General features: G+C 38.5%; 1 protein-coding gene across 1 annotated transcript; it reads left to right on the forward strand.

The window, feature by feature from the left end:
* The first annotated feature begins 41 nt into the window (after nucleotides 1–41).
* LOC113665602 (cilia- and flagella-associated protein 47) lies at nucleotides 42–27,399 on the forward strand. The gene is made up of 54 exons (XM_089180586.1): nucleotides 42–357; nucleotides 755–909; nucleotides 2,495–2,702; nucleotides 3,048–3,094; nucleotides 3,263–3,491; nucleotides 3,866–4,151; nucleotides 4,536–4,881; nucleotides 5,131–5,289; nucleotides 5,534–5,686; nucleotides 6,232–6,335; nucleotides 7,815–7,897; nucleotides 8,241–8,337; nucleotides 8,472–8,575; nucleotides 8,823–8,935; nucleotides 9,015–9,148; nucleotides 9,283–9,393; nucleotides 9,803–9,933; nucleotides 10,137–10,259; nucleotides 10,520–10,603; nucleotides 10,861–10,986; nucleotides 11,221–11,289; nucleotides 11,364–11,445; nucleotides 11,612–11,703; nucleotides 11,830–12,114; nucleotides 12,317–12,527; nucleotides 12,964–13,162; nucleotides 13,466–13,684; nucleotides 13,893–14,333; nucleotides 14,434–14,727; nucleotides 15,004–15,211; nucleotides 15,312–15,507; nucleotides 15,724–15,821; nucleotides 16,011–16,127; nucleotides 16,423–16,557; nucleotides 16,655–16,756; nucleotides 16,839–17,000; nucleotides 17,577–17,776; nucleotides 18,193–18,263; nucleotides 18,708–19,091; nucleotides 19,194–19,448; nucleotides 19,699–19,928; nucleotides 20,435–20,578; nucleotides 20,794–20,912; nucleotides 21,204–21,258; nucleotides 21,346–21,512; nucleotides 21,663–22,031; nucleotides 22,123–22,230; nucleotides 22,489–22,702; nucleotides 22,820–22,997; nucleotides 23,325–23,823; nucleotides 24,468–24,614; nucleotides 24,958–25,119; nucleotides 25,326–25,494; nucleotides 26,159–27,399. The coding sequence occupies exons 1-54, from the start codon at nucleotides 208–210 to the stop codon at nucleotides 26,369–26,371; spliced, it is 9,537 nt and encodes a 3,178-aa protein (XP_089036712.1). The 5' UTR covers nucleotides 42–207; the 3' UTR covers nucleotides 26,372–27,399.
* The last annotated feature ends 551 nt before the right edge of the window (nucleotides 27,400–27,950 follow it).

Here is a 27,950-nt window from a genome sequence, read left to right on the forward strand (position 1 = left end):
CCTTCTTATTGGAAAATATGACCAATTAGAATTCGTGTTTTATTTCCCCAGGTTTCTGCTTGTTTCTATGCAACGAAAGCTGTAGTGTTAATCAAAATGGCGGCTAATTAAAGTTAAAGATAATACGAGTTGTAATGGAGAAATTTGTCTGTCTTGAGTATATAATGAGTTGGAAAATACGATAGAATTTGAGTCAAGCCATAAGCTATGGAGGGAACTGTGGCAGGAGTACGAATTGTCCCCCCTGTGGTGGAATTTTTCGATGCTGAATCGGACGTTGTTCACCAGATGACACTGACAGTTCAAAACTTGAGCAAGACATCGAAGAGCCTCCGATTTCACGGGCCTGCGTCAAATGTAAGAGACTGGTCAAATTTTGGATAATAGAGACGAGAGGAAAAATTTTGCAAAAACTAGATAGTCATTTTGAGGCAATAATAAAGCGCAATTTTGTGTACGAAATGTAGATTGTGGTACTTTTCAGAACTTGTTTTGTCGTTTTGGTAGCATCTTACAATTAAGGTTAAATCACATGATGCATTTCTTTCTGGTCAGTTTTTCCATCCGCGGAAGGTGAGGGGATAGTATTGAAAATAATGGCTCATCTAAATATAGGTTCAAACGTAATTCTTATCATCCTTGTAAATAATGACGACGATGAGGGTACAACTGATTTTTGATAATTTTTACGGTTGTCATCATCACCGATATGGAACTGATCGTTCATTATTGTCTCTCTTTTATCATTTAAAAGAGTTTCAGATTAAAAGTAAGGAATCCAGACCATGCCATTGCACCAGGGCTAGAAGTATCAGCTTTGGTTGAATACTACACTACTAAAGGTGAAGATGCACAGGACAGAGTTATACTAGTGGTTGATAATGATGTTGTGGAGATTCCTCTTGTTGCGTGAGTATTTCATCAAGATTAGTATGCACATTTTAATTTGTTAATTTATGGAAAGAAATGACTTTAGGACCACTGATGATGTAGATGCTATTCTGAGAGTGACAAATTGTATATTTCTTAAAATAAGCACCCACACCCTAATAAGCACCCTTCCCCAAATTAGTGCCCTCTCCTTGTATAAGTGCCCAGCCCTGAGGCCACAATGTCAAACAAGTACCTCCCCTACAAATAAGTGTCCCCTCCTCCCTCACCATTTTAAGTAGTAGGGATGCAAGGAAAACCTGTTTCTATTGCCACATAATTTACAACTATTAAACTTCAAACGGTGCAGATGAATAGTTTCTTTTCCATTCCAATTATTTCTCTCTCCATGTGCTTGCAGAGTTCCTTTTTGTGCAGTGACTATTCTTTTAATCTTTGTCCTATAGCTCTGCTAACTATATAAGCACCTCCCATCAATCAAGTGCCCTCCTTAAACTAAGCACCCCTTCTTTTTAGCTCATTCAATGGTACATACCAGTGCATCACACTTTTTCTCAAAGTACTTTTTATTTTTTATAACAACTTTATTTAAATAATAACATATATAAAATATTATTATTATTCAAAAGGTTTATAGAAGGAAGGAACTTAATCCTCATAATAAACTATGCCCCAGATATAAATATTTAATAGCGGAGCTCGCAGAGCATAGCCCCATAATTATACAAAATAGTAGTAACCCATCAAGCCGAGAAAATTTGGATGTATGACTGTACGACTGTACGACCGTATGACCGCACAACTGCACAAGGTGCTACTTTTGACGTGCATGGTCAATTGTACCGCAGGCACGCCAACACCATGGCTTTGTTCGGTAGTCCAGTGGTCAGTGCACTGGGCTCCGAGTCAGATGACCTGGGTTCTTGTCCTGGCCGGGACAAGTTGTGTGGGAAAAAAAAAATGCAAGCTCCGCTTTTAGGCTTGGCTAAATCTATATATTACTATGCAATATAAATATACCCACTGAAACATTTTACATACAAGCATATGTCTATTTACTAAGTATAAAATCTAAGTAAAGAAGATATATCTAAGATAATAATTCTGTTGAAATGATGAATAATTAAATCATGTATAATATATAGAATGATATAATTTCATACCTATAGGCCTAGTTATTAAATAATGTTGATTTTAGAGCTTTCTTAAAAGTATTTATCGAGTCAAGTTCAACTACTGATGACAGTAAACTGTTATAATTGTGTCAATATATCTGTGCCAAAAAGAATACTCAAAGTTATCTGTATGGCAAAATGGTTTATAGAGTTTAAACTGATGACTTTTCCTTGATTGCCTGTGACTAAATGATATGTAATCATTAGTGTTTACAGTAGAGTGTCCTTTATTGAACTTAAAAAGCTGAACCAAAAACTAATATTACAATTATTTCAAAGTGTATTTTTTATATTTTGGTGTCACATGTAATTAAGGTTACTGTTTCCCACAGTAGAGGCTTGGAACTTTTATGTGAATTTTCATTGTTGCAGTAGGTTGAGTGTGACTTCCTATTGCTGACAGGGTATTAATTTACTATCGATCATAGATATACACCTGGTCCACAGCTGGAACTGAGTGGTCCAGCAGATTTTGGTGTGACAGTAGCTGATGGTAAAGTCTTAATGCGTGAAATTTATATAACAAATGAGGGATCATTGACAGGAGAGTTTAAAATAAGGTACAGTGGCAACCAGCCAATCACAATTATGCCATCAGGTGGCATTATTAAGCCAGGAGCAAGACAGTTTGTCAAGGTGAGTTTAACTGTTAAATATAGAGTCACTAAAAGTATTTTGGAACAGGAAAATGGACTTAGCTAAAAGAGTTCAAGGAATAACTGAACAGAGCACTGCCAGATTTGATGTTCAATAGAGTTAAATCACAATAATACTTGATTGTGGTCAGGTATCATATGATCATTGTCTTTGTTCTTTTTCTCCTTAGCAGAGAATAGGGCTGCTTTCCCTTCTCTTCAGGATTCCCTCTATTGCACAGATAAAGCTATTTCAGTTGTGGTTCTTAACCTATCTCCTTCAGCTCACTTTAAACCATTTTTAGCTTGATCTTGTTTGTACCTAATTATAGTTCATTTTGCTAAGGTTGAATTTATAAGCAAGACTCCAGGGGAGCTAAATGAAGAAGCACAGTAAGTGAATACTAACAGCTTTTTTATTGTTTTGCATCAAATGATTATCATTAGTTAGAGACCTTTAAACAAAGTGTAAGGAGCAAACCAAAGAACATATTAACTTATTTCACAACTCATTGCATCAAACCTCTAGTGATCAGTCAAAAATTCACTTTTACTCTGCAGAGTCAAACTGGAAGGCCAATCTCCAACAACTCTTCAAATCATTGGGAATGTAGTGGAGCGGTCTCTGGAGTTGTTGACTTTGGATACAGAAGAAAAAATTGAAACAATAAACTTTGGCTCAACATATTATGGGACTGACCAGACTCAGTCATTTCTTATTTATAACAATGGACCAGATGTTGCTAATTTTGTTGTTATATTGGAAGAGGGTGGAGAGGGACAGGAACTGGTATGTGATACCCTTTTGGGAGTGGGGACAGAAAGAACCACTATCCATGAGGGGATGTACAGTTAATAATACACACTATTAAATAGAGAGATAAATATGAAGTACTATCATGAGCTAGAAGTAAAAGATGGATAGCAATGTGAATGCATATACTTTGATAAACTTCAATTTTTTGGGTGGAGTGGGTGTGAGGAGGAAGTCATTATTAGTGGATATGACATTGGTTGAGTGGACAGCACATGGAGAATTAGGGAAGTTTTTTTCCTTGTGTTTGATAAGAGAGGAGTGTGAACTTTCAAGAAGTTTTACAGAAAAATTCAATGTTGCTTATATTGGTATACTGTCTGGCATCATTCTACATGTCTGTCTTTCAGGGGGTGGACTTGACCAAGAGCGCTACAGCAATGTTACTTTCTCAAACAAGTGCTCAAGAACTGGGAAATGCTAATGACTTGACAACACTGGTGACTGCCTTACCGAGCCAGGGGATCCTTTATCCACAAGAAAAAAGAGAGATTCACTTCAGATTTAGTCCAAGATACACAAAATCCAGGGAAGGATGGAAGGCTAGTGATCAACCTCCTCCAAGGAAAGATTACACTCTTTTTATGCATATAGAGACTGTTGGCAGTGTTTCTGGAGGTGGTAGTGGCAATGGAGGTGAAAAGAATGAATTAAAAATCATAGTTTTAATATTGCCAGGATTGAAAAGTTTATTGTTAAAAAAACTTGTCTTGATTGGCTGTTCACTTGTTTCTTGTATGGCATTTGTTTGGTGTCCTGTTTTTGGTTTTTTTAGCACCTGCAATACATATCATTTTTGCCTATACATATTGATAATTTAGTGCACTCTAAATCCTTGGATTAGAATCTCCACTCAAATTAGTGTCATCTCTTTGATTACGTGCCCCTCCCATTTTGGCCAAAATTTGTATCAAGTGCCCCTTCTCCTTTCTCTGTTTATGAGTGATCGCATTTGCCAAAGTTGTTAATTGTCTAATTTTTGTAAACTCCTACTCATTTTTTTATCACTATGATTTTCAGGATCTAGAGTTGAAGTTGCTGTCTTAGGAACAGCTTTGCCTGTGCTGCTCTCTATCTCACCCAGTCCTGTGTTCAAGTTTGGAGAATGTTCAGTTGGTGAACAAGTTGATGCACTGTGCACTGTAAACAATGAATCAGCCAGCTTGCCATTGATATTTTCCCTACACTCAACAGCACACTTCCATTCTTCACCAACACAAGCTCATATTAATCCAGGAAAGTCGTTAGATGTGCTGTTAACTTTCAGGCCCAATCAGATGGGATCATTTAAGCCAGTTGTTTCTCTGGAGGTTTTAGGAGGCACTGTTGAGCAGTTTTCATTTGATGGGGATCCTACTGTAGTGAGGTTAATAGGCTCAATATTTCATAACCTGTAAAGTCAAAGATATATATTTTTGCCTGCTCCTGTATAGTTTTAGAGCAAAGAAATGCAAAATTTACACAGCCATTGCTGTTTTTGTTTCCTTCTTTTTATTTTGTTGGTTTTAAATGTGTGAATAAGATCCCAGTGAACAACAAGACTATTGATGTATGGTTTATGTGCTCGCTTTTGTTTTGTACTTTATGTCTTTAAGTTATTGATTTATTCTTTCAGGCTGGTACCAATATATACCACTCCAATCACTCTTCATGGTACTGGAACCAGGACAACCAATAAACTCAAAACACAACCAGCACCTGGAGTTCCACAGATTGCCCATCCAAATGATCGTGCAACCAGTGTCCGGCCAGCAAAGAGAAATGAAAATGTCAAGTGAGTAACAAAGTGTATCTATACAAAATTACAATTCCTGCATCAAACAACCACATTTGGAGAGGTAATTAAGCATACAAATCCTGATTTAAAAGTAACTTTGTTTTTCTCCTTACCTGCAGCTAAAATGACTGATCCTTTTATTCCAATATTTTTATTTTGCAATTGTGCCGCAGCTATGTGTAGTTAATAGAACAGTTTTTTTACAAAAAGATAGAAGTTGAATGAAAACTTTGTTTTCAAGGACATTATTCACAGGTATTGAGAGGTATACCTATGTAGACCCTGATTATGCCTTCACTGAGGAGGAAGAACAACTCAGATTGCAACATAAGCAACAATATTTGGACTATATTAAATCTTTGAGGAAAAGTAGACAAGCTGACAGTAAGAGAAGGTAAATAAATGGCATTAATCCAGCATTCTGTTTGACTTTATATCTGACTCCGTAAATCAAGAAGGGGAACATCTCACCAGTATGACAGATGTGTACAGATGTGGGACCTGATGTAAAGTAGATACCTGCATAACAGTGTTAAATATCAATGTTAATCAGAAGGGTAATTAGTATCTAGAGAAAAACTTGAGATGATTTCTAGGGAACTTAACATGAACCCCTTCAGTGTTAAATTGACAGTAGTCTGGCTAGTTGGTGTGGACTGATGTTAGGTGCCCAAAGCCAGATCTGACCTTAAAGAAAACCAGATGCCATTTTCTTTAAAAGTGGAGAAAGTGCATATGGTGCAGTTTCACAGAAATTTAGTTTTGTGAATACATACTTGAAATTACCTGCAAATCTGCTGCAATTGAATTGTTGTATTTGGGAGTAACAAGTGAAGCTGGTGCTCGGTGTACACACATACATAAAGGTTATATACTGCATCTTATATGGTACAGAATCTACCTTAAGAGTGACATGTCTTGTCCTATTATAATTTGCAGTGACTTTCATCAGTTAAATAATGACACTGATTTAGGAATGAAAAGCGCCATAGGATTAAAACCTCCCAAGATCTCAGCAAAAGAGCTTACATCCCTAGTCAAAGGTAAATATTTAATATCTTTCTCTGAATTCTCCCCCAAGAAGCCTTACCAGAGATAGATTCCAAGTAAATAATTTTCTTGAATGAAGTGGTTAAATTACAACTGTCGACAGGAGGCAGACCAGTCTACTTTTCACAATGAATGAGTTGCCAGTAATTAGATCCTTGTGTTTGCAAACAGATCTCTGGGATTGCCATAGGGCAAACATCGTAACTCACAAGAACAAATTGTACAGTGAAAGGTTGTTCTGACGTCCAAAAAAAACTATTTTAGAGATTATCACTTTTTTGCTGCTGTTTTATCAGAAATGGATATGGGTCATTTTGATATAAGGGAAGCATGAGTTTTTGTTCGAAGAACCATAAAATATGGAATAAAATCTACAGATTAACTTGTGTCCTTAGGCAAAGGTTATTGTGAATTTGACATAGCATAATGGTCTCAAAATTTAGAAAAACCAATAATAAATTGCCAAGGAATAACTCAACAAAGCCTTTTCAGTTTTTTTGGAGGTGTTTTAAGTCTATACTTCTAGCTTTTTTGGAAGCTTAAGGAAGTACAAAAGAGCGCCACAAAAGTTACCTCAAGGCAGCAGGAGATTGATATGGTGTGCTCAAGCATACATTAAAGTGATAAAACACCAGTCCTACACTGCTTCTTTGATGTGATCAATAAGAACGAATCAGTGTTGATAATTGGCTCAAACTGAAACCTCTCTTCTGTGACGATGAGTGATACAAATTGGTCTCTTAAGGAGTGATGCACAGCTGGTGATATGTCTACAGTTTCTGCCAGAGTTCCCATGATCTTGCTTTTCCTAACAAGATCCTTCAAGTGGTTCGAGAAGAAAAATTGCAGTTCAAAGACCTCAAACAAACTATCACTTGACATAGTGATTTCCTCATGTTTTTCATAGCTTATTTTATGTTTTCAGAGAGCAACAGCTGGGTAAAAATAATTTAATTTCCATCTCTGCTGACAACGACTTCCCTCCTTTGAGGAGGTACATTTTCAAATGTTGTAATTTGTTTATTATACGTTAACAAGTATCAGAAAACAGTCTGTACTTATATAAATACAACTGAAAGACTTAAATGAGTTATTTCCCAGCTATCTATGGCTAAAATATTTCGAGACCATTACATGATGACGATTTCACAATAGACCTTACACAAAGAGAGAAGTTTTACAGTATTTTTATGAGACAGTATGTGATATGTGCGGTATATAAATACACATTCATTCATTCATTCATTCATTCATTCATCTTTCTTAGTTCTTCTCTAGCATTTTTTTCTAAAAACTGACAGTCTGGTAGACCTGATGAAGTGGTCCATGAGCCAGACTATAAATTATTCCATGGATCAGTCTATGGACTGTGCTGTGGGCTAGCACAGGTTTTCAGAACGCCTGCCAGGAAGTGGATAGGTACTCAAGTTTAAGGATCATTAGTAGTGACTGTTTCTTACATTATTATACAGCTCCTTTTCCAGTTAGTGACGAAGTGAAGTTATTGAGTTCCATGGCACTTGCAGATGAAAAGTCAAAGACCCTTTCAAAAAAAGTGAGGAAATTTACAAATAATCTGTTGTGGTAATTAAGTTATTGAATATTCTTTAAAAGTTGCTTAGAAAAATGATATTGGGGAACCAACAAGAGCTTCAAAATTTGTTGAAGTAGGCATCAGACTCTGCAAAAGTAGATGACTGTAAAAAGTTCATTGTGGGCCAAAAGGTAATTATTTTTACCAAAGTAACTAGATACATTTTATCAAACTCCAGCAGTTGCCAGCTCATTTTGAAACCCCTGGAATCAATTAAATGTGCTTTTGAAATTAGTTTAATATCTCTTGGTGTCAACATACATGTACATTCACACACTTTATGGTTTTCATGTTTCCCTTGTAGTTGAGTGATGGCTTGAATGCTGTGCCAATGACAGAAAGGGAGAAGCATGACTGCTCCTCAGTATTTTCTCCACAGGAATTAAAACTTGTAGATATTGGTAAGTTGAATGGAATACAACAGAAGTCACTATTTGTGAAATGATAAGTTGAATTAAAAGTACCTTACACTTTTCTGTCACCAAATGACTCATTCCTACCCTTCTTTTTTTTCATAATTTTTTCATATTTTCAGGTCCTTCTCTGATGGACTTTGGACAAGTCTGTCTACGTTCTGCTAGCAGTAAAGATCTAATGATTGTTAACAACTTGAATAGTTTCATTCATGTTGTTGTTGAGGTAAGAAAAGTGTATTCTTTCTTTGTTTGACTTTCTGAATATCTTAAATCCAGCTCAAAATGGTTTGTGGTCTTGGTAAGCTTAACCTTGACTAGATTTTTCAGTATATTCCATTGGGGATCACTTTACTTAGTCAACATGATGGGACCATAACACCATAGACAAAAGCAATATTAAGGTTATCACTTTTGTCTGAATCAAGGATTTCAGAGTTTCTTATGCTTAGATAAAATCTTTTTTTTTGTAGATTGACTGTCGTGAACTTCGTCAAACATCTCCATTGTCACAAGTAATTCCCCCAAACTCAGTTGCAAAGCTGGCAATGATGTTTGAATCAAATGTGAGGGGTAGGTTTGAAAGGTAAGAGAAATATTTGCTGATATCCAGCAAAAGTTTGAAATCTGTTTTTTTAATCATTTAAAATCCATTTAATTTGTAGGAGCATTAATTATAGCATTAATGGCTATCACCGTCAGCACATTGTTGTCTTGGCAGAAGTTGTTTCAGTAGCGTTGGAACTGTCAGGTGATAAAGTTCTGCTTAGACCCTGTCCAGGCTTATTGGCTGATTCAGGTGGGTGGGGTTTTTTAAACATTATTTTCCTGGATGAAATTGCTCACCATAATTGTAAAATACACATTTTCAAATAGCTGGAGGTACTTTAATTTCAGTGTTTGTGACTTGATTCTTGTGAGTTTTTTTTGCAGGTCTTAGAGGTTCCATCACATTGATAAATAAAAGAAACTACCCAGCTGAATTTTCTTGGTCCCCTGTTGTAAATGAAAGGGGCACAGCATTCTCCATAAGACCATCAATAGGTATACTGTTTTACTTACAGAGCAAATAGAGATTTACCTTTTAGCTAAACAGTGTTTTCCATTTCTTTCTTTATAGTTACTGAATAATACAATTTGTTTCAGAAGCATCATACGACAGTCTTCCCTGTTTTAAGAAGGCAAATCCTATGTTTGCCATGTACAGGTGCCTAAATTCCTTGTACAAGAAGACTATGTTGTATTTGTGAGATCTCTTTGCCTAATGCTGATGTTGCTTTGTTGAGCTTCAAAAGAGAAAAAATATGTTAAGGAAACTGTGATATGAAAAATTTATGAATTGTAAGAATTGAACTAAAAAGCATAAATCACACAGTTGAAACAATATTATCAAAAAATACTCAGTGAAGAGTCACACAAATGAATAATTTGATTTTAAAAATATGTTTTTTAGGCACTGTTGATGCATTTACTAGCCTGGAATGTGAGGTTGTCTATCAACCAACATTTTCTGCTCCTGAGGAAACAGATTTCCTCATTCATGTGACTGGAGGAAGTGATTTGAAGCTGACCTGTGTAGCTAAGGTAATTATACATTGATGTACACATACAGAATGCCAGTTGATATCACTGATTTGCTGCTTCTGTTCATGTTCCACCAGAATAGTGCTTAAAGTGCATTTTAATTGTGCAGGTCTAGATTTGCTACCAGTATACTCCCAATTGTTTGGAAGGGGCAGTGGTGATTAGTTTAGATCAGCTAAATCCAAATGTTGTTTATGTTGTAGCTTAGCTCTACTCACTGCACATTTGTGGAAAGAAGGCTTTTGTTTGGCTCAGTGCCACTTCATTTAACAACAGTGAAGTCTGTGTCACTTCAAAACACAAGTCAGAACCATGCTTACTTTGAGGTTTGTCAGTTCTCTTTAAACATCTAATACTTTAGATATATAAGGCAGTTGAGAAGGCACATATGGAATAACATACTTGAAGATGTATCAGGGTATTTAGGAGAGCAACAATGAAAGTGAGCAATTTTTTTTGTAAAAGTTTGATTAGATACTAATCTAGCTGCAAGTTGTTGAGTTTGAGTGTATTGAAGTAATGTGTATGTATGACAGATTGTTTTGTTGCAGATGGTTAACTCTAAATTTTATTTACTATAAATTAGGTGATTGACACTTGTCCTATCCCAGGCATGATTATCTCCCCAAAGGAAGGAGTTGTTCCAGTTGGGGGAACAGCAGAACTCCAGGTAATTTCCATGCCATTTCTTTTTGTGTAATCTCGATCAGTGTATGGTTACTGGTCCCTCTCAATTAGGTTCAAAACGGTTTTAAGGAATAATTTGGACATGACCAGTTTATTTAATCAGTTTTCTATCAGGAATTATGGAGACAGATGTATTTTGTGTGAAGAAAGTTCAAATAAAAGGAAAAACTCTATACATTGCCTCAATTGGTTCATTAGCTTTTAATTTACAACACCTACATGCATCTTTTTAATCCTCAGGTGGAGTTTACCCCTAATAGTATCCACAAGTTTGATACTCACATTCAGGTGAATGTGCGAGGCTGGAAGACCATCTCACTAAGGGTGGGAGGCACCATAGAACCTCCTTGTGTGGACATCGATGTGGTAAGTTCACAGAACTGTTGTTAATATGCTGGTGATCTTTCCATATTACTCTCTCTCTTGTTTTTGTTGTTATGGCATCACAATTTACACCTGAGTCATCTTACTCCTGACTAGTATAGACAAAACTGATTGAAATTCCAAAGACTGATTTCTTTAAATTGAGTCATTGACTGCATGGTTCACATGATTCTTCATACTTGTTTCAAAGTGCTCATGGATTACTTTGTTTTGCAGAATTTATTTCAGTTTGGTGGAGTCCACTGTGGTGCATTGGCAACTATTAAATTTCTCTTGACCAACAAGGTATATTGAACAAAATATTTTTGCTACAACTTAAGTCGCATATCAATGTGGTAATGACAGTTTTTAATGTTTAGACTCGCACTCAAGCCAACATGGTATTTGACCTGAGCAGATACCTGGACTTTTCACTCAAGTTTCTGGACAATGATATTGAGGGTATGTATCTACCTTCCATACAATTGGTAGCTCTGACTTGCATGAAATTCATTAGACCAAGATTTTTTGTTTGTTCTGTTGTTTTCACCAGATAATCAGTCTGTCTGACTTGCCATCTCTAACATTCAGCAGAATTTTTATTTGTTTTTGTCTTTTAATTTCACAGATGATCCAGTGGATGATGGTAATGGTGTTTACTATGTCTCATTAAAAAGTCAAAAAGTCTTGGAATGTGCTCTAGAATTCCAACCTTCGGAGGTACATAGTTACTTATGTAATGTTTTGAATGAAAGGATTTTTCTGCCATCACATATTTTTTTCACAACTCTGCATATTAATTATAATTAATATTTAAGTCAATAAAGATTGTTATCGTTTTTTCAGGTTGCATCTTATGATTTTATTATCCCTGTCAGCATCAATCACACTGTAGCTCCCACCCCAGCACCTTCAACCTTTCCTCCAACACCTGCTCCCTCACACATGAACTGGACCATATCTGAGCTCATAACCCCAGTACCATCCCTAGCTGGCGTGGCCACTCCCAGTCGACGCATAGTGGCAACAGCTCTGCGTCCCCCACTACAGATTTCACACTCTGTTTTGGAGTTCCATCTTCCATCTGGTTACTTTGAACTTGGCATTGAATCTGGGGCAGGACGTGCTCAGGTGAGTTGTGGATTGGACAACATAAAACTAGAGTTTTATTATTGGGCTTACTAATATGTAATTAATGATTAAATGATAATCTTTTTACTGATGATGATGATTACAATAACAGTGATCAGTCAGATATATTTTCATATTCAGCAATAGGTATTTTGTCTTTTCTTGTCAAAGTGTTAATGAACAATGTGTTTCTGATTATCAGGGCTGTTTGTTTGTAAACAACAGTGACAAACCCCTGTCTTGGACTTTACAAACTAAAGCTGCAGGACCCTTATTGGAGGATGGAATCTTTAAATTTCTTCATAGAACAGGGTCACCGTTTACACCATCCTCAGCAGGGAAGAAAAGTGTTATTCCTGATATTACCTTGGAAAGTGGAGAGACATTTCAGTTGGGAGTTCTGTTCACTCCACGTAAGCAAGCCTTGTGGTGCTTTTTCATAAGTTAAGATCAGTTATGATGCTGTTGTTGTCATCTCTGACCAATAGCTAACTGAGAAAAATTTTAAGCCACCATTAGGCCACTGGGACAAAAGTCTACATGTATCAATATTACCATAGGGCATACTCTTTCTCCTCGGATGATAACTCTTATGTTGATAAACGCTTTAGTTCTCACTTTGACTTTCACTTCCTTTTAGAAATGTGAAGTTTAATATTCAAGTATGCTCATGCTAAAGAAAGTGACAAATATTTCAGGCCAAAATTGTATTTGAAAAATATGATGGAAACATTTAGCTGTTGAGGAAGTGTCTCCTAGTGATGGGATTAAAAAAAAAAAAAAAAAGAAGCTCTCTGAGATTACTAAGAGATATTATCCTTGATGTAAGCTTCTGTTTAATCTCCACAGAAAGCCCAGGGTTATTTGTGGCACATGTTCCTGTAATATTAAATGGCAATAGAGAAATGCCGTATCGGACATTGACCCTCAGAGGAGAACTGCTGGCTCCAAGCCTCACTTTTGATCCTGACAGTATTCGGCTAATGCCTGTTCCTCTTAGTACCAAAGTTTCAGTGAACTTCAACATTACTGCAAGGGGATACAGAAGGTATAGTACACACAGGATTATTATTCAATTTGTTTTCTTTTCCTACAGTTATAGCTTCTTTCTTATTGTTTCTTCTACTTACTGTTGCAATTTTTCAGCTAAGGGGGCTACCAGTTCATAAGTTTGCTTGTCGTCAAGTCTTATTGAAGGTCGTAAAGATTATCTTCATTTTTGTTCCTTAGACCATTGTTTTTGTGTTAATTTGGCTATGTATTATTGGTTACCTATTTCCATTAGAAGCATGTAACCTACTTCTAGATTATATGCTCCTGATTTCAGGTAATTCTACTTTTGTCATTTCAGAGCTTCAGTGTTAGACTGTGAAATCCCACATGTAGAATTAGAGGATGGCAGCTTGCAATCGGTGCTGGAAATAACATTTCCTAGTGGACAGTCAATTCAGCCCTGTTGTACTAACGATGACAACACACAACCTTGCGTGATTCCTTGTACTGTAACATTCCAGTCCCCCAGCCCTGTTACTTGCAACACAGCTATCGTCTTCACAGATGGAAAGGAAAAGTATGACAATAAATTGAAGGAGCTTACCTTGGGTCCTTAGCTTGCTAAGCAATACTCAATTTCTATGTAATCCATATCTGATTAACCTGACCTTAAGCACGACAAAGTGCAATAGCATTTTTTTACCTGTGACAACCATACTTGATTCTCGTCTCACATTCGTTTGTACTGGCGTAAAGTATTTTCATCTATGTCTTCTGCATTTTAGGTATGAGCTGTCTGTGACTGCCACTGCTGATAACTGTTTGTTCTCCTGTTATCCCTTCCTGGCTGCTCATCAAACTGATTTTCATATCGTCTGTGAACAAAAGGCAATATCCATTAAAAATAAACAAACAGACACCCAAGACTTCCCACCTGGGGAACCTGTGTTCATGCCGTGCATAACCCCCAACCGTCCCCCCACAGTAGCCTCAACAAGTGCAACAAGCACTAGCTTTGGTATTAGCACGTCAACATATCCCGAGTCAAGTAATGAAGCCACGTCATCAACCTACCCGTCAACGCCACATCACGGGGAATCCCAACCAGGGGGCCCTGTTCGGGGGCCGTCTGACGGGTCTGAAACAAATGGGACCTTTGTCTTGGGGCCTGGAGTTGAGAGTGATGAGAGAAAGTTCATGAGGAAAGTTGTTGGTGCAGTGCAGAGGTGAGCGAAATTATAACCGCATAAAGTGCTTTTACCGTTTTTTGCGTCTGCGTCATCATAGCACAACTTGATTAGTTTCTCTCTTGCATATATTTTCCAGATACTTCTCTGGACAGGGTTGGTCTGGTGGGCCCTACCCAATATCGATACCTCAGACTCTGCGATCGGCTCTCCAGGACACAAGTGATCCTCAAGTTGGTGGCACTGGGGCTGCAAGGACTTCAAACTGGGATAATAATTCCAAAATAGAGCTGAGATCAGCATTTGATCTGATCAGTCATATGTGTGGTCGTCCTGTCCCAGGAATTCCACTGGCATCTACTCTTCCAACTTGTCCAATTGATCGTGTGCGACAGGTTCACTGGATGTACAGCACACTTCTTACGTTTTTGAGGTATTCTTGTCATCAATTTCTTTGTTAAGTGTTTTGTGGGAAACGAAACAGGGAGAATTTTTCTTGGGACCTCCTACAATGTACATTTGTTTTTATTCAGTCAAATCCATTTGCTAATTGTGCAACCGTTTCTTTGCATGAAAGATATTATAAAATGTTTCTTGGTGTATTTACTACTTATTCTGTGCAATGTACACTTGTCACTCGGGAGTTATTACAGTTAAATGTATACTGATGATAATTTCTTTACCAATTGTGTGTCTGACTGTCATGCAGGACTCAGGGTGCAATGGTGTCTCATGTTAAACCAGAAGACTTGTTAGATACCGCTGACTATATCCGCTGGCACAAAATCCATGGAAAACTCAAAGGAATGGATAAAGAAGATTCCAGCAAGGAAAGAGGGATAAGCAAGTTGGAAGTAGCACAGTTTGAGACTAGCTCTACCCAGGCATGGATTCATATCCTGCTACAACTCGTTAAGGTAATATTTGATAACCTTTATTACTTGCAACTTCTTTATTAAGAGTTTTTAGTTGAATTATTTCCTGAATTTTCACTTACCCTCTCATATTTCACTTTAGGTTTTAATACTGAGCCGTATCACCCCGCATCAGTTCAAGAAGCTTCAGTTTCCAAACAAGAATATTCCACTGCCTGAAGTGAATCCCGATCCACTGACTAGCAATGTTTATAGTGTGGGAGAGCGGATCTTGTTAGCGTGGATCAACCATCATTATAATGTCCAGAGAAACATCAGTTGGCCTGCTGCTATTGGTGGTGAGTCCTGCTCCGTCAGACACTCTGCTGTTGACTGTTATTACGGTCTTTACCTGATAATGTTATCTAAATGCCAGAGGGTGGTGTTTTTTAAACCCCAAACCTAAACCTAAATTTGTTTTGATGGATGAGTAACGTTTCGTTATTATTTCTCAGACCACCTTTGGTGTGAGTGTTATTTATCACCTCTCATTAGAATTTCCTCTACCCCTGCAGGATCCAGTCCTCCGTGCCGGTGGATTGTGAACTTCGATGTCGATTTCATGGATGGACTGGTTTTGGCAACTCTTGTGAGCGCTCATGTGCCGTTTGCGGTAAGATGTCGTTCATGTACTATGTGCTTTTATCTCTACGAGTGATTTTGTTTTATTCTCAACACTTAATAACATTTATTACCTGTTGTGAGAACATAACAGCGGCGACGAGCCTTGATCATGGCTTAGGCATGTTGGTGAATGGGAGGGTACTTATGTCTCTGAGCTAATGACTTATTATGTTCGCAGATTTCAACCCATCTTCATTCCATGTACACTCGGCCCAGCAAGGCTGAACAGTGCCTGCATAATGTGATCAAGGTTGTTGAGGCTCTCAGGCACATTGGTTTGGACTATGATATTCAGGTTAGAAATTAATGACTTCAGAAGTTATCGTATTCCACATTGCAAAACCTTCATTACCAAACAGAGCGCGGGATTGATTTTTTTACAATTTCTATCTTACGTCTTTTTCTCTGTCCAAACTTGACACCATAAAAGCTTTCAGAGCTTCTTTTAACTAGTTTTGATAGGATGTGTTCTTGTCGTTGATCATTCAACTTTTCATTCACCACGTATATTGTAAACTTGCGATGTGTATCCTGTCAATAACATAACCATTGGTTGACTGGTTTGTTGGTTATTTTTGCTGTTATTGCAGCCAACAGACCTAACGGAGCCGAACCCTATCGCAGTTGTCCTGCTGTGCATTCATCTGTACCAGCGCTTACCTCATTACTTGCCACGCGCCACGGTCACCTTTGAAGGATCACTGCATAATACAGTAACAAAACATGTAAGGCTTTGTGTTTGTTTATTCTAGCCCTGTAAATAAACCTCGCTTTCTTTAGGCTGCCATTAGAGAGGCTTAACCAGTCGTTTTCTTACAATAGGTTCGACTTCAAAATCCTAGCACCAAACCCCTCGTGTATCAAGCTCTTTTGGCGGGGAAGGACGCGGCAGACTTTTGGTTACCAATGGGAGACACAATTCAGGTGAGTGATGATAACATTAACGATAATGTCAGGCAATTTTATTTAGTGAGGTAATTTTAAGTGATTGTATTTTCTACGTTAGGTGTCACCTAAAGGCCAGCTACAGATGCCAGTTGAGTTCAAGAGCCGTTTTCTCAGACCGTGTAATGCAACTCTGGTTCTAGTTGGAAAACGTGAAGGAAGTCCATGTGGTAATACATTGGTGTTTACTTTGAACACCTGTATCAACAACATTTTGCCTGTGGTAAGGACATTTCATATCTGACTGCCTAATACTGAGTAGTTCACATTGTGATTTTTGTCAAACAGTTTGTGATATATAGGGTTAAACTATATTTTGTATGGTATAATCTTCCGGATGAGGATATTCATGAAATGAACTGTTGTCCAGACTATTACTGGCCCCATACAAATGACTTCTACAAGACATGAACCCAGCAAACGAACCAAACAGAACAATCTAACCTTACTAACTGATTGAAAGTGACCAATCACGACTGACTTACGTTACTTGATTATTACAGCCAGCTACTTAACGGCCAATAACTTATGAATCAGTTTACACGAACCAGACTCACAGGAGTCAACAGACAAACAACTCCTCAGTTTACACCTCACCATTACTAACAACTCCACTTTACTGAAACACTCTCATCCGGATGATCATACTACACAATCATCTTCACTCTTAAGTTGAAAACATTCACCGCGTTATTATTATTATTGTTATTATTATTATTATTATTATTATCATTATTATTATTGTTAGCCATTATTACTATTATTAGTAGTATTACTCATTATAACATTTCTTTTGAAGGCAACAATCACAAGTGAGTCACCATGCTACCAAATTCAGAAGGTAAACTTTGACATCATCAACCCATTTCCGTCGACCGGAGAGTTTCGCATTGTACTGGTAGAAGCTCGGAATTCGTTCCTAGGAACATCACCGCCCAAAGTGAAGGCCTCAAAATCCAGCAAGAGTTTAAAGAAGGTTGGGTCAAGGACTGATCACGGGTATGTAATGGTTTAGACGTTGTTTCTTTTATTTGTGGGAATGAATATCTACTACATTCGAATGTGTCGATACACAAACAAACTGACACTGTTGTGTTGACTGTGGATATATGAAAATCATATACGTGAACTGCGGATTAAGAAATGAATTTGAAAGCGATCTTAGTAGTAATGAACACTGCTTAAGCAGTAATGAAAATAAGGCCTAAAAAAAATTCAGGCCTGTACGTGATATGAAACCATAACCTTTACGATACCGGTGTAGTGCTTTACCAACTGAGCTACTTAGCCAACCGGGAGTTGGTCGTTAAGTTGATTTGTAGTAAACCCGTGAAATGATAGATAGATGACTACTGCTTAAGTAGTGTTCATTACTGTCAAGATGGCTTTCATATTCAGTAGTTTTTTATTCACAGGCAAATGAACAAATCACCAAGAAGAGAATTTGCTCCCAAAATAGAACAACATAAGATGGAGACAGTCACAGGTGAGTCTCTCGACTCTACTCTACTAGTTTTAAAAAGATCGCCATGGCATATCCTGGCTAAGCTGGGTGTGGACCTGTCTTCAACTTGCTGGGATCTTAATTTACATGGCCAGGGATCTTGATCATGAGTCAATGGCGGACGTCTCCTAATAGGCCGTTGCTGGATACGAGAGAGAACGACAGGGTTAATATTGAAAGAAGGGATTCCATTTTGATCTATGCACAAAAAGAGGATCCTTACTAGAACCATATCGAAAAAAATCTGCTTATACCTTAGCTTTCTGGTTTCAGTAACACCTCTTACTATGTGGTTCACTTAATATACGATAGTTCTTTTTAAAGTCGGTGGTTTGCTTTTTTATCGTTTTTTGAACCACCCGTGGTGTACTATGTTGTTCAGTTGTTTCGTGTACTACTCTAACCGTTTTTTGTTGTATTCAACAGCTCCTTCATCACCTCCTACACTAAGTGCTTTTTGGTCACCCATCAAAAACATTTACCTTGAGGCTAACAGCAGCGCCACAGCAGAAATTCACTTCTTACCTTTTGATGTTGGCTTCAGGCAGTGCTCAATCCTCTTTATTAATGAGAAGATTGGCGAGTTTCTCTACTGCATTGAGGCGACTGCCACCCCTCCACTGCCTTCCCCCATGCCAGTGGTCGCCTCCCCGCACAGTGTCCGGATCAGCAGCGCTGCAGCAGCTAGGGCTGGTAGGGGGGCATTCGGTGGGGACGAGAGGGTGGTGTACTGGAAATGTGATAATGACGAGTCTTTTACAGAGGACTTGTACATCCCACTTGTTAATGAGGCGAGAGAAAATGCTTTAGGTGAGTTATCAGGATTTAATCACATTAACTTATATTTAGACTATTTCTTGTCTGTTGTAAGTTTGTTGGAATTAGAGTTGTCGTTTATTTTGTGAACCTCAGCAATTACCGCTCAGCAGCGCATGTCAGAACGGGAGTTCCAGCGCCGAATGATGACAGGTACCTTGACCAGCTGTTCTGTCACCGCAAGTGTGGCTGCGCTGGGCCTGGGAGGCTTCAAATTCTTGCATCCTGGGGATCCTAAAATGAAGAGAGTGCTTGAAAGAGAGGTCACTGAGTTCCACACAGAGGTGAGCTCCAAGTATTTCCAGGCTCCCTCCAAGGTTATCATACCGGCGAGTATCGACAAAAAGAGTGGTAAGTTATTAAACTGTGCGACTTCTTCTTAGTTTGGCTTCTTTTTTATTGGACTTTATCTCAACAATCAAAACTGCAAAATAGAGTTTATTTTTCAGTTTTGATTGTTAAAATTTTTTGCTCTTGATTGCTGCTCTAGTTTGTATAGACTGTTTTAACGTTAGTAGTTGCTTTTAAAAAATTTTCCTTTTGAAAATAAGGAGTTCTACAGAACTTTGTTTATTGAGTTACACGGTTAATCTCACTTCAGTTCAGTTAACCTGTGCCACATCTGAGTCCGGACCCTTGAGGAATACAGTCCCATTGCCAGTGACTTTCCAACCCAGTGGACCTGGGCACTACCCTTGTCGAATTGTTCTTAAATCAGCGCATGATATGAGAGTATATCAGCTGGAATGTACAGTGACTTCCGCGGGCTCAGCTCTTGAGTTGGAGTTCACATCACCAACACATCAATCAGTTACTCAGGACATACCTGTGGTGAGTGTCGCTGTCACTAAACTGTGAAGAAACAGCAGGATGCTGGATCACAGATAGTTATTGACAGAGGCCAATTTTTCGTGTGGAACAAAGAAATTAGGAGAGATCTGTATCCAGGGTTTGCGTTCAGACAAAAATCTCTCTCAGATTAAACTGAGAGTAATTGGTACCGGCCATTCTTGGTTAGGGTTAGGGTTTAAAATGTCGATAATGTAGAGAATAGACGAACTTGATATTATGACATACAGAAGTAATAAATGAATTTCTGAGTCTTTTGTGACTAAGTCGATGGGTGAACAATAATAATAATACTTAACGATTGGTTTACTAGAATTTTTCTTCTCACTGCTCTTCCGGTAAAAATTCAAATTTTGTTCTAGAGGAGGTCTGATTGGAAGCTTGGAGCACTATTTAATTGATTCATAAGAAATGATAACAAGCCTTAATAATTACTGCGGTTCTTTTCACTAAAGCGTCAATAAGTTAACTTGAATTTGAATTTACAGGTGAACCAAAGTAATCAGGACTGGCAGTTGGCAGCAAGCCTGGAGGGAGAGGGGTTCTATGGACCCCCTTTCGTGGTAGCAAAATCTCGGCTCACCACCAACTACCCCTTGATGTTTAAACCCTGTTACGAAGGACATGTGGAGGTAAGCAGTAATACATAAAGTTCTACAGCGCTAAGAACTGTGACGTGAATGTATCTATAATATCTTTGAAACTATTTACGGTGGCCAATTTGCCTTGTCAACTCGATTGATAAACCAAAGTATCTTGTTATACTCCCCCACCGACGCAGCACCACTGTTTCTTCAGAAACTTACCCTCTTTATTCATTTGTCTTTAAACATTTGTTGTCTCATAGGGAAAGCTTGTGTTGACGAACACTTTAGACGGCGCAGAGCAGGTCTACAGGCTACTGGGAACAGGGCAAAAGCCGCATCCACTGGATCACATCTTGATAGAGTGTCCTGCTAAACAAAGGTGAGTATTCTTTGTATTAACTGGAGTGTATATTTTTAGTTCTGTCATTCGCTCAAAAGCTCTTGTTATCAATCGATGGAATTAGATTCAAACTAAAACCTTTATAGGCTATTTGTATTCTTTTTTTGTGATTGTCGCTGGCTGTGTGTTTTTCCTTGTTAATTACTTGTCTGTTCACATCCTTATTCGATTTTTCCTCTCTCTTCTCCTTTGTTCGCCCCATTTAACCATCAATCTGACCCTGAAATTCCAGAAAATCACTTGATATTTTTACTTGTCTTTTTACTTTAGTGCAACCTATAGCTTGCAAGTGCCAAATGTGACGAAAAATAAACTTATATTCCAGGTAAGCAGATATTTAATTGAACGTCAGTCTGTAGCGAGTTCTCAGCCTTCAGACGGAAACTTCAATAATTTGTTTACGTATTTTCAGGTCAAGACTGACCTAGATATTGTTAGCGGCCCATCAGCAGTTACGGTCCTTCCAAGCAAGACCGCAGAACACGTGATCACTGTCTCACCTTGGAAACGAGGCACATTCAAGGGAATCGTTTCCTTTATATCATCCGGAAAGTATTCTGGCAGTCTTGATACTGCAAGGTGATGACGAAGGAATCGATAGATCTTTCTAGTCATTTATCCGAGACGAGTAATTAAGTTCTAAGCCTCGCTTTATTATGGATGTTTTATTCTATGGATGCTTCATTCTGATCGCAATGCAACTACCGTATGTTTTTTTGTTGTTTTTAGAGTTGAAGATGACGAGAAACAGGACGGCTTTATGGATTACAGGAAGGCTCCTAACGATGACGTTGAGGAACTCTTATCACAGGAGCTTATGGATGATCCTAAACTTCGACCCTACCGCTTGTGGTACACTGTAGAAGTTCAAGCCTCGAGACCGCAGCCTGAGAGAACCCTAGAAGTGACATGCGCAGCACATTCAGCAGTTGCAGTTGAAATAGCAGTAACTAACCCAACCCGAGATAGAATTGTTATGGACGTACTTATTGACGGCGTGGCTTTGTCTGGTGAGCCCACAATCGTCTTGCACCCCCTACAGCAAGTCAGATATCAAGTGACGTTTGCCCCAACTGTGATTGGTGAATATACAGGCAGGTAAGGAAGTATCTCTCACTTTCACTTGTTTGATAGAGCGTACGTATAATACTTACCACATAATATACTTTGGTTTTGTTTCTGTTTTCAGTGTAATCTTCCAACATGAAGCAGTAGGAGAGTTTTGGTACAATCTTATGCTCAAGGCAACCACTCCTCATCCTTCACATCTTCCCCCAATTCATTGCGAGATTGGCAAGTGAGTTACAAACTTTCTAGCTGGAATAACTATCAAGTAAACTGCTCTTCTTGTGTTGTTGTAATAGCCGCGGTTACGGCTACTTTTTTGGTCAAATTACTTCTTCAGGTCGTGTCACCTCTTTAGAATACATTGTGCGATGCTTATCACAATTTTTCACATCGTTTTACTCCCACAAAGTTTTTGAACGCTTATCACCAAAAATCTTGATTGTCATACGCCAACGTTATAAAGTGACTAATGATTGATTTATTTCAGGTCCACTTATCAGATGATTCGCCTCCTCAATCCAACAGACGAGTCTCTTGTCCTCACACCTCACAGCTCAAACACAGCTAACTTCAATCTGGAACTGGGTGACACAAAACTGATCTTATTGGCCGCAAGTGGTTTGCTTGAAGTACCAGTCAAATTTACACCATCGGCTATCGGACAACTGCACTCCGCGGAGATTTCCTTTCACTGTCCTCAGGTGATTCATTTCTTGAAGATATTTTAGCGATTTGTGGTAACTCAAGCTTCAGGAAAGGATAATAATAATTTCACAGATAATACTTTCACAGCTGGAATTATTTGTGCTATTTTTCAGCTTGGCAGTTGGATTTTTCTGGCCTCTGGTACTGGAATGATGCCAGGACCTGTGGATCCAGTCAACATCTACTCACAACTTGGAGGCAATTCGTCTGTTATTATTCCGTTCGAAAACCCTACGGAACGTCAAGTCATCGTAGACGTTGTAATGAAGGAGCAGCTACCATCACGGAGTGGTAAGTTCAGTCTGTAAACAGAACTTCTGTCCGATTCTGATTAATATCAGAAGTCCCCTAGATTTTCCCAGGCATAGCAGTAATCCTCATCATAATTTGACTTCAGATCCAGCCCTCCCTGGCTTTAAAATACAGTTTTGCAAGGAATGTGTCTCATTATGACTACCATTATTACCATAACTGTTGTTATGATTATATATTTTTTTATTATCACTATTGTTTGTCCATATTTTTCACTATATTACATGATGTGTTGCATGTTGTCGTAGTAATGCACTTTTCCGTACCAACCCTTTTCCAAACCCTAACCCTATTTCTTGTGTTTAGGCTCGTTGTTCACAAGCCTGCGTAGCGACACTCAGCCCAAAGACTCAGTATTCTGTCTCCTGCTCAAACGAGCTAAAGGGATAATTCTAGAACCAGGGGCTACCCTGGATATACCAATCTCCTTTGCACCAGACACCATGCAGCTACACGAGGCTACAATAACTGTGACCATGCACAGAGACACTGAGGACACTTGGAATGGGAACTATCCAAGCGTGATGAGCACGCGTATGGTGAATGAACTTCACTGGATAATTCCTGTCCGAGGTATCCCAGAATCATATCCTATCAAGGAATCCCAGGCCCCGTGTATTGAGTGTAAGGCTCGGAGCCGAGTGGAAGAGAGACTGGAAGTAACGCTTACCGGATTGGCCCCTAATAACGCCACTTCAGGTTTAGGGCGTTACCCTACCATCACCCCCATCAATTTGCTAGGGCGCCACCTACCTGGAGAAATGGAATATGGAGTGGACTACTTGAATGTGCCTGAGGAATTCAGGTGATTACACTAATAATTATGGGTAGTCTTTTCTTCTTTGTGGGAATTTTGCAGTTTTCAAAAGAACTGGCAAAATGCGACATTTCAAGCTGATGGTTTCAAAGGTTTTTTTTCCAAGATATTGAGGCATTGAAAAGCGACGACTATGAGAGTATTTTTCCTGTTAGAGCGTTGAACTCGTTTTGGTTTAAGACGATGATTAGCCTAGATGAGCGAATTCGAAACTTATGATCGGAATGTCATATTACAGATCACCCAAATTGTTATCTCTTTTCAACGATTCCTAAATAGCTCTGCTTCCTTTTTTCCCTTCAGTCCTTTGTAAGGAAGTTGGTCGCTCTTTCTCTATAAACGCCAGCTGACTCAGTGCGTAATGTATCTTTTTTATTGTTTTACTGAAGCCAGTCACCATAAAGGCATTCCATTCTGTAGTCGTGTGTTTCTAATGCATAAAAGTCATTCGGTAGTTTGACATGTGGTTCTCGCGGATATTTGGCGAGTTCCGTCGGAGCGAGGAAAATAACCAGCATTGAGTCCAAAGAGATCCCTAGAAGGCCCATGTAGGTGAAATAAAAGATCTTTTGTATGACGTAGTAAAGTTTTATGTTTAATTGTTAAAAGAAATCCTCCTAAAACACCTGTAGGTATGAACTAATTTATGATGATGCAGAATGTCAGACATGTCTTGAACGATCGCTGGGCGTGAGTCTCATGAGGAAGATCAAGAATCAAGTGTCAGGAGTGGTCATTCTTGTGTTTAACTTTGTATTCTCACCATTTAAGCCATTCAGGTAAGTAGGTGATGAATGTAAACAGAATCAGTAAATCAAATGCACGTTGACAAAGAGCAGCGACCTGCCGACCACACACCAACGCTATACCGTGTAGGGATTGTGTGAACTTTGCCCCCTAGTAGTTTCCACTTACCGCCTTCCTCCTCCACACACTTTGATTTTTTTACCGAAATATTCAGATATTCAAAGCCTGTTTTTTCAAGGAAAAGTTCGAACTTCTGACTTTATCTTAAATTACATGGGTTTTTTAGATATAAGAGGCGGTCGTTATGACCGTGATTGTGATGTAGAGTAACTAACATCCCTTGCTAGTGTGTTGTGGCTGTTTTTGTCTCTTTAGCCACAAGACTCAGTTAATGATATCAGCAGCTTCCGGTGGGGTTTGGAGATTTCCTCTGAGGGTACTTGCCACTGAACCGGAAGTCGACGATACGATTACTATTGACTCTGTTGGACTGAACAAGGAGTCAGTTGTGGGTTTCAGAATGACGAGTCAAATGAGGTAGGTTGATTGAGCAGAGAGGGATTTGCTAAACTGTATCAGAAGAGAAAGTTGGTCAAGTTTGAACAATTCACTTAGAAGATACGGACAGTTTTGGAAGCATGTACCTAGTGTGCTGCTTTTCCTTTACAGTCATTCAAGCCAGACGTGTAAACAAATGTTAAGCGTTTTTTCATCTTTAAATTTATGTCCGTTCTCTCTATTAGACACACCCTTCCGTTTGAAGCGTTTTTCGCTCCTAATTCTGACCCGGAGTTCACAGTAGCCCCAACATCCGGTGAACTAACTCCTGCAGGTACCGAAGGAACACTTATCAAGGTTTCGTATAAGCCCCAAATTTACGGCAAAACGCACATGGCCAAACTGGTAGTTCAGGTGAGCAAACAAGCTAGTCAATCTGATCAAGTGATACTTATAAATGATATTTTCTTTCTCTCAGGTTTTACTGATCAGTTCCAATACATGAATTTGCTAATCGTTGCTAGAGTACATCAACTTTACCCAGCTCGCCTTCCCGCCATAAACCAGCATGTTTCCTCTTTCCCTTTCCCTCATACGGAACCGCATAAAAAGAAAAACAACTTGCTAATGATCTAAACGTACGTTGATGAAAGAATGCAAGACTAAGTGAACACCTTCTGCGAAGAGATTTAGCTTCTGTTTTCGATGTATTTCCTTTTCGTGGTTTGTTCTATTTGTAATACTTGTTCATGCATTCAAACAGCAGCAAAATGTAACGATATCAAACTTGTGATTACTTGTAACAGCTGTTACTCCCCGTGCCCACCAAATTCACCGTCACTATTTGCATTGAAATAATTCGACGAGTGTAAGTATGTTCCCTCTATTCATGATCATTCAACTCTGCCCCTCGTTTGGTTTTACGAAATTTTGGAAATTGCTGGTTTATTTTGAAACTATTGCCGCCATTTTCCTTAAATGGTCAATGGCCATACAGGGTCATTGATAGGGCATATAGTTCTCGCAATTGATATGCCTATGTGCATTGGTAACAATGCGTTGCGTATTTGGTCCACAGACCTCTGATATGCAGTGGACCTATGAAGTCATCGGTACAACTGCTGACTATAGCCCTCCAAATGTGCGATCGAAAATCGTGTCTAATAGCGCCAACTTACGTAGGACAGTAAAGCAAAAGAAAAACTACGTACTGGACAACTTGAAGCTCCAAAGTACCGCAGTGTCATCTCCGTACAAAGGTGTTCCACTAGTGCCTCGATCAGCTAGATAAAATGCACACCAGACGGGTTTAACCATTTATATTATCATATGTACATACTATTTTCTAATGTGACATGCTCATTTCCACTTGCGAAAAATGCTCAACGTGTTGTAAGTTTGTTGGTTGTTTCTTTTCAAGTAAAATATATCGTTTTGTATCTGGTTTACAGTAAACCATCTAACACTATAATAAAAGCATTTCTCAATTGAGTAGCCCCTCTTTACGAGTAGAAAATTGTTCCTTGGAATCATCTCTCAAAAGTGAAAATTAATTGCAGACTCTCTGCCTTTTGGCATTGATGGGAAAAGTAAGAGCTACTTTCCCTTCAAGTCGTTTGAGTTAAATTAAAAATAATAAACTTAATGGGAAATGTTTTTTGAAGATAGCCAAACCATTGAAATTAGAGAAAGTTGTTCTTCAATTGTGCCTAAGAAAAATGTTACTACCACATTTAACGTAAAAACCTTCCCCTGGGAAATAATCAGCTTGACCCGTACTCTGCTTCGGAGCCGGATCCAACACCTCACTTTAATTAAGCTGTGATTTTGATACACAGTTAAATCGAAATAAAAGGAAGTTGGATCCGATCATTCAACAATCAGTGAAAATAAGTGAAATCATATCCAAATCATGAATTATTATCTGAGTGTAATAGCCAAACACTAGTGGTCGGTAGTTCTGATAGACTTGAAACATAATCGACCCGGGAGCCAACAAACCAGTCTTGAATCAGAATGAAATGTGTATATTTTAAACAATTGGTGGGTTGATTTCTGCTTATGCTGTTCTAATCAGAGATATTGGGAAAATATTATGAAGGTAAACAGACCATGGATCTTGTAGAATTACCTACTAACTGCATCGTATGTCATATGCTTGAGGGTTCCGTTATTCTCTTGCCCAAATTATGACTGTTGAAACTAGTTGACGGTCACCAAAACTCAAACCTGATCATATTTACGCAAAGTACTCCACAACATTCAAGTTGGTGAAACATGTTCAATATTGAATGAATAAAAAGGACGAGAGAAGAAAAAGGGAGGAAGCTCTTGTTATTTTTTGTTAGTTTTTCTTCATTTCGCTTGATTCTACTTGCGGCTAAGCGCTGTACTGTTGCCCTAAAGGTTATTGTCAACAAAATCGAATACCTTCCGGAAAAATTGTCCTACGCGCGCTACTTTTACAGGAACCGCAGAAAAATATGTATCAGTAATTTCATAAATTATAGATTATAAAGGTAACAAAATTTCCCATAGCTTCTGTTTTGCTAGGCGCGTGCGAGCCTTTAAATACAAAACTTGAGAAACTGATGGCGTTTGCTTCAATGAATTACCAGCCTCTCGCTCCGGGACATCACGAGAGATATATTTCGAATTTCTTAAAAGCCTCGCACCCTTTGGTGCGTTGATGTATGACGAACATTCTGTCCAATGTTCATTAAAAATCCAACAAATCTACCTACCCTGTTAATCCGTTAAAGTAGAGATAACTCGCGTAAAAACAAACCTCGAGTTTGAAAAGAAATTCAGTTTTCGCACCTCCTCAAAGCGCGCACTTAAAGTGGTCAAGCCGCCTACCAACGAAACGC

This window comes from Pocillopora damicornis, chromosome 8 (assembly GCF_964200805.1).
Source record: "Pocillopora damicornis chromosome 8, jaPocDami1.2, whole genome shotgun sequence".
Classification (NCBI taxonomy): domain Eukaryota; kingdom Metazoa; phylum Cnidaria; class Anthozoa; order Scleractinia; family Pocilloporidae; genus Pocillopora; species Pocillopora damicornis.